This window comes from Adiantum capillus-veneris, chromosome 20 (assembly GCF_014529385.1).
Source record: "Adiantum capillus-veneris isolate H3 chromosome 20, ASM1452938v2, whole genome shotgun sequence".
Classification (NCBI taxonomy): domain Eukaryota; kingdom Viridiplantae; phylum Streptophyta; class Polypodiopsida; order Polypodiales; family Pteridaceae; genus Adiantum; species Adiantum capillus-veneris.
The window spans coordinates 48,074,185-48,080,107 of record NC_140950.1 but is presented as its reverse complement, the minus strand read 5'-3'; the positions used below and the strand labels follow the sequence as shown (position 1 = coordinate 48,080,107).

Sequence of the window (5,923 nt, the reverse complement as noted above, 5' to 3'; positions counted from 1 at the left end):
AACTTTTACAAACGAACTCAGAACAGAGCAATCTAGGTACTCAAAACGACGGGAATAGGTTTAGTCTACAAGGCAACGCGGACAGAATGTCGAAAAACATCTTTCTTTGGTTGAAAACGCACTTTTAGATCGCGACTCGTAAAACCTCTATTTTTGGGTTTCCACTACTTTTTTTCAACTTATTTTAAGCCTACCCATGTATTTTAAGCTAAAACACATAAATATAAAACAATGATATTAATAAAAATCTCAATTTTATTGTTCATAGATAGACTATATGTTATTCATTAATCTCTATCAAATATGTTTTTAGTGTATTATTTAAAAAAATAATATATGTTCTCTCTTAATATCTCAAACTCATTCATATAAGCTCTGTTTAATAGACTATTCAACAATTTTTCAAATCGTGCTAAACGAAAGATATGCCCTACTACATTTTTTTCGAGTTTAAGAACTTCAAAAATTAGTCCTATTACAGCAATATAGAGAAGTCAAGACTTATCTCCCTGTCGAAGAACGACTCTTTTGACCCTACAGTCTGGACAAGAGAGATTATCTCAAAAGGGAGTGTATTCAAACACCTGGGAGACCCCGTAGGGGTGGACATAACCCACAGGCAAAGATTTCAATGGGTCCTTGAAAAAATAAGCTAAAAGATGAGAAGATGGGAGTTTGTTCTCCTCCCCTTCCAAAGCCGGATTAGAGTGATTAATGATTTTATGATCCCGTATATTGTTGTCGTCAGCCATGTGCTCAAGATGGCTAAGTGTAACCGGAAAGAATTTTAAAACCAGTGAAAAGGTTTCTTTGGAAGAACAACACAAAAACCTCTCGTCCATGGCAATGGACTAGATGGGAGGTAGTTGCTCGCCCGGCAAACTAAGGAGCCAAATTTGGCCCTTTGTGCCAAATTTATGGTCTCATTGGCTAAATAGGACCAAGCTTGGGCTATCATGACCAAGGAGATGCTTGATGCAGTAAAATTGTGATCGAAAGGGGAAAAGTGGAAGGGGGTTGTGATGCACGACAAACTTCTCGCCCCGAAGTGGTCTTATCTTAGATCTCGTGGACTCTCAAGGGAACTGATGAGGAAGTGCAAAAGAGCAGCTGAGGTTCTGGAATGGAGGAAGCAACCAAATACTTTAAGAACTCCATTTTGCATTGGTCCCCTTGGCTCTCTAAAGTATTGGGGCCGCTGCAAAGCCCCTATTGGATAGAAATGGCCAAGAATGTGAATAATAAGGGGCTCGTTCGACTATAGAAATTCTGGGATGGCAACAAGAAGTCCTGGAAAACTGCTGACTCTTTAGTCATCCAATTTCAACTGAATGGCTTTGAGATCTTACTAGTCTACAGGGTGATGAAAGATCTTGATAAGGTGGTGATGCCAATTTGTGAATCCAACTTTGAATGGGATTCTTGGAGATGGCCCGGGAGTAGCCTCTTTTGGAAACCACATTCTAAAGACATTTACCATACATTAATGCACAAGGCTAATTGGTGTAGCCCCCTCAACAAATTATGGAAGAGGCATTGGACTGAAAAACGGTGGGAGGGAGTCATGGAGAACATCTGGAAGCCAAGGTGGCCTTAGTATATGAAGATATTTCCGTGGAAAGTTATGTGGGGTGCTCTACCGACGGGTGTAAAGATACAAGAAAGAGGAATCGAGTCTGATCGTTGCTCGGGGTGCAAAATAGTTAGTGAAGACCTAGCCCACCTTTTTATGGGATGCCAGGCAATCAGTGGCATGGCTGGGAAAATATGCAAGTGGATTCAAAGGACATGGAAAATTAAGTTCTTCAAGACTGATCTGTTCTTTGGTAGTAACAGGTTGGGAAGTCCTAATCTCTTGTATGCACTCAAATAATCAGGTACTACTTTTTTCACCATATTTGGCAAGCAAGGAACCGCCGCGTGTTTCAGGGGGATCTAGTTGTGGCAAGCTTTTGTGAAATCATACAAGAGAGCAGAGTGACGATCCACATGATCGGAGGCAAACAAGCCTCGGAGGATTGGTCTAGAACAATACATGTCATGATGACATCTTGTAATAAGTAAAGCCTAGGAGTAGTTGTGGTTTCTCTGTCAAGCAGAAAACTTGTAATCTTTTGACCCTCAAGGCTCGGTCTGAGCTCAAGGTTGGTGTATATTTTTGATGTTCTTAATACTATCCACTCACAATTGTGAGTTTTGAAAAAAAAAGACTTTACCCATTTATATATCTTTAGATTTTATAGCGGGATACACAACAGCGCGCGTGGTAATTTTACTATTTGAAATTATAATATTCTAACAATTGCAAGTTTTATCGCCTTTTAAACCTATGAGTTGACAATACATCATTTTTCTAACTCCAAAACAATTAAAATGCTTTTGAAATAATATTTCTTTCCGAAGCTGAATTTCCTTAACTAAGAAAAATTAGACTTCACACAATCAAGCTATGTGGAATCAATTTTATGGACTCTAAAGAGAGAAATAGATTTGAATTTATTAAGAAGGTGACTAAAAACACTTCAGTAGTGTTTACATAGAGCATATCAATAACTTGGAACACATATTAACCATTATCAACAAGGGAATTATCCATTGTTAGCTAAATACCATCCACCAATTGGGTTGCAAAAAAACTCACACAAAATGGTGAAAGTTTCAATGCATGGTGAAATCACTTAAGAGAAGCCCAACAAGATCTATACTTTAGCACATTGAACTAGACATTACATGAGAAGGATGTCACATACATATGAGGGAAAGCACTCCGACTGAGATTCATGAGAAGGATGTCACATGCATATAGAGGAAAGCACTCTAACTATAAATGCCTTATTTGCTAGTATCTGGGGGGGCATCATCAGCATCGGCCCATTCATCTAGTGGACCATTGATGTAGTCGACATAAACTTTGGTGCTAAGGAGAGTAGTGCCATTGGAAAGTGCTTCAGCATTGGCAATTACATTTGCACTATTAAGTTGAAAGATGAATCTATTCATAGAGGCCGAACCATACTCAATGGTCAAGGCAGAGTGGGGATTTTTCTTACTTTTGCTGAGAGTAGTGGTAACTAGAGAGATGGGTACATTAGGCTTAGAGGGGCCAACAATAGGAAAAGCCTCATGTTGAAAGCATGCTTTTACTTTTGTAGGCGGACTGGTAGATTCACCTATATTCTTCTCCACCATGTACTCAGAAGCAAGCTCAAATGTTTTCTTTATTCTCTGTTTCGCTTCCTCCTTAGCCTCATCATCAACCTCATTAGCGGTTACGAGAACAAACTTAGACAAAGCATCCACAATGGCATCACTAGTGGATGCGGAATTTGATATGCTCTCTCCTTCTTGGTTGGTCAAGGTAACATAGAACCAAAACCTGTAAATGAATTTCATGGTTGTAAGTACATTAGATGCCTATTGGAACCATAGCACCTTAGATTTGTCACCTTCTAAAATTTTCAATATCACAAGCAATGAGAGATTAATTAGAAACCCCTCTAGACATTTGAGAAACTAGTATGGGCGTCTGTTTTCGACGGCCTCTCTCTCATTCTTTCTCTCTCCCTCTTTATCGTGCATGCAAAGGAATTTTGGACTGTAACCTTCAGCTCGCAACTCTCAACACGTGTAAGGGGCACTCTTACTACCCTTATAGAATACATATACATTGAAATAAAACCACCATTCTTCAACTTACAATTTTTTTGGTGAAAATTGGAATGCAAATCACATCTTCTATGTGTAAATCTCTAAGTCTCAAGAACTATAGTATCCCCTCCTATCCAACACAGATGATACACGACCTACATACTTAGAAGGCGCAACCGCCCAACCATAAAACTACTATAACAAATCGCTATCTATGTTTGAGATAAGAAAAATGTCACGTACGCATCGAGCTCATTCAACCAAGCATTGAACTTGTTGGTATAATCATTCCATTGCTCTAGGCTTAGTTGTTGCCCCACCAGATTGGGAAGAAACCCAGCTTTTCTTCGTGCAGTGTACACAAAGGTGGCCAAAATGTTAGGATGGTTAGACAAGTCACGATAGTATGAGGGTGGTTGTAGACCAGCAGGAGCCTCGATCCACCCAACTCCATCATCTGTATTTATAAGCATCGCAGCCATACTTGCTGCTGCATATTCCTCATCTGCACCAGCTGTCCTAATGTTGCTCGTAGTAGTAATTTCTTTGGACCTGCAAAGCATTTGTGTCTGTCGTGTGTGACTTCACTATCCAAATCATATGGGGGGGAGGGACGTGTGTGTGTGTGTGTGTGTGTGTGTTTTGCAGTGCGCAAATTATATGTTTTGTTACTTCCTGTGCACGCCGGGTGGACATGCCCGAAAGAGCTTTGCGTTCCTTTCTACCCATTCGGGGACCTGCAGGCACATGCAGCGCGTCAGCACAGCTCTTGAGTCCTCTCTCTCTCTCTCTCTCTCTCTCTCTCGATTTTGCATAAGATGTGCACCGTGTGGGAATCAGTAATCAAGGAAGATACTGAAGTCGTCATGTTCTTCTAGGACCTGCACCAATCCATACAGTACAGATAATGAGAGAAAGGATTAAGCCAATCCAAAGGAAGGATGGAGAGAGAGAGAGAGAGAGAGAGAGAGAGAGAGAGAGAAAGAGAGGGCAATGGGCAACTGCTAGACTGCCAAGACGGTTTCTTCTCTGCTCAACCTGATCTCATCTCAGCCTATCCTGGCTACTTCGTGGCCCTCATATCCTCCTCCATCGTCCACCCCAGTACCACTAGCCCTGCTCCTATGCATTCCTTCAAGCTCCTATAAGCGTGCCTTTGATGCACCGGCGCTAATTAATTACGCTAAGGGCTCTGTGACGGCCAAGAATGCATTGAATGCACACAAGCCACTATCGAGCAAGCATCCTCACCTTAGAGATCAACCCTTGAACAATCATGATGTAAAGATAGGGTGCTAGCTTCAAGTTATATTACAAGCGGTGAAGCAGCTATTGCAACCTTGTCATTTCCAACTAAAAGGACCATTGAAAAACTCAAGGCACGGATCTCCTAGCAGAATGAAAGGCACAGACGCACAGAGAGAGAGAGAGAGAGAGAGAGAGAGAGAGAGAGAGAGCCCAGAGGTTTCTTCTCCTGTTTACGATCACAGCTCTACCATCTACAATGTCAATCGTTCTCATAGCTAAGTCGGGGGAGAGAGAGAGAGAGAGAGAGAGATCATTATTCATAGCTCCTAAGGTTTGAAACATGGCTTTGTGGGATGACCACAAAAAACATGAGACAATATGATCAAGGAGTTTGCAGGAAGGGGAGGGAGAGAGAGAGAGAGAGAGAATTACAGTGTGTCACTGTGTGTAGGAGAAGAGAGAGAAAACGTTCTGGCAGAAGAGGAGGGGGACGGCAGTATTTAAAGGTGGCGAGGGAAGGAATCGGGAAAAGAGAGAGAGAAAGCGTCCATGGTCATTGGTGTGGTGTACTTCAATAGTCTCAATCAACCATTTGTAGTCATCATTATGATAAGTAGTTTGTCACTATCATTAAGATAATGAGTACGTGCCAACGTTTTCGAGACATCACTGATTAGTTAGAATCTCTTGAGATTCTTTTTTATCTCTTCTTTCAAGTTTCCCGTTCTCTCTCTCCCCCTAGACTCGTCTCCACTCCTCTTGTGGCTTGATCTTAAGAGATTATCTTTTACCTCTTTCTTTTCCTCTCTCTCTCTCTCTCTCTCTCTCTCTCTCTCTCTCTCTCGCGCGTGGCTTGATGTTCAAACGTAACAAATGAAAAGTGTCAAAGCATGCGATGAAAGATTGGCATGAGAACATGAGTAGCGGACGTCGACACTGCTTGTAGTCAAGGGACTAGAGCATAGATGCATGGGAGGAGGTGTAGGCAAGTGTACAAGAGCGTGGGAGAAGATAGGCAAGAGGGAAA

General features: G+C 41.5%; 1 protein-coding gene across 2 annotated transcripts; it reads right to left on the bottom strand.

Annotated features, from left to right (window-relative positions):
• Positions 1 to 2,684: 2,684 nt before the first annotated feature.
• Positions 2,685 to 5,387, bottom strand: LOC147432478 (uncharacterized). Of its 2 annotated transcripts, none has more exons than XM_086492408.1 (5): positions 5,329 to 5,387; positions 4,475 to 4,529; positions 4,321 to 4,385; positions 3,892 to 4,200; positions 2,685 to 3,376 (listed from the first exon to the last, which is right to left on the bottom strand). In XM_086492408.1, the coding sequence occupies exons 2-5, from the start codon at positions 4,514 to 4,516 to the stop codon at positions 2,833 to 2,835; spliced, it is 960 nt and encodes a 319-aa protein (XP_086348534.1). In that variant the 5' UTR covers positions 4,517 to 4,529; positions 5,329 to 5,387; the 3' UTR covers positions 2,685 to 2,832. The 2 variants fall into 2 exon arrangements, with proteins under 2 accessions (XP_086348534.1, XP_086348535.1); XM_086492409.1 differs by lacking the exon at positions 5,329 to 5,387 and adding an exon at positions 4,900 to 5,254.
• Positions 5,388 to 5,923: the final 536 nt, after the last annotated feature.

Coding starts and splice junctions, on each gene's coding strand:
- LOC147432478 (XM_086492408.1), bottom strand. CDS start 4,516: ATGACGACTTCAGTATCTTCCTTGATTACTGATTCCCACACG. Junction 4,201..4,320: donor CCACCCGGCGTGCACAGGAA/GTAACAAAACAT, acceptor AATGCTTTGCAG/GTCCAAAGAAATTACTACTA. Junction 3,377..3,891: donor TGGTTGAATGAGCTCGATGC/GTACGTGACATT, acceptor ATTCATTTACAG/GTTTTGGTTCTATGTTACCT.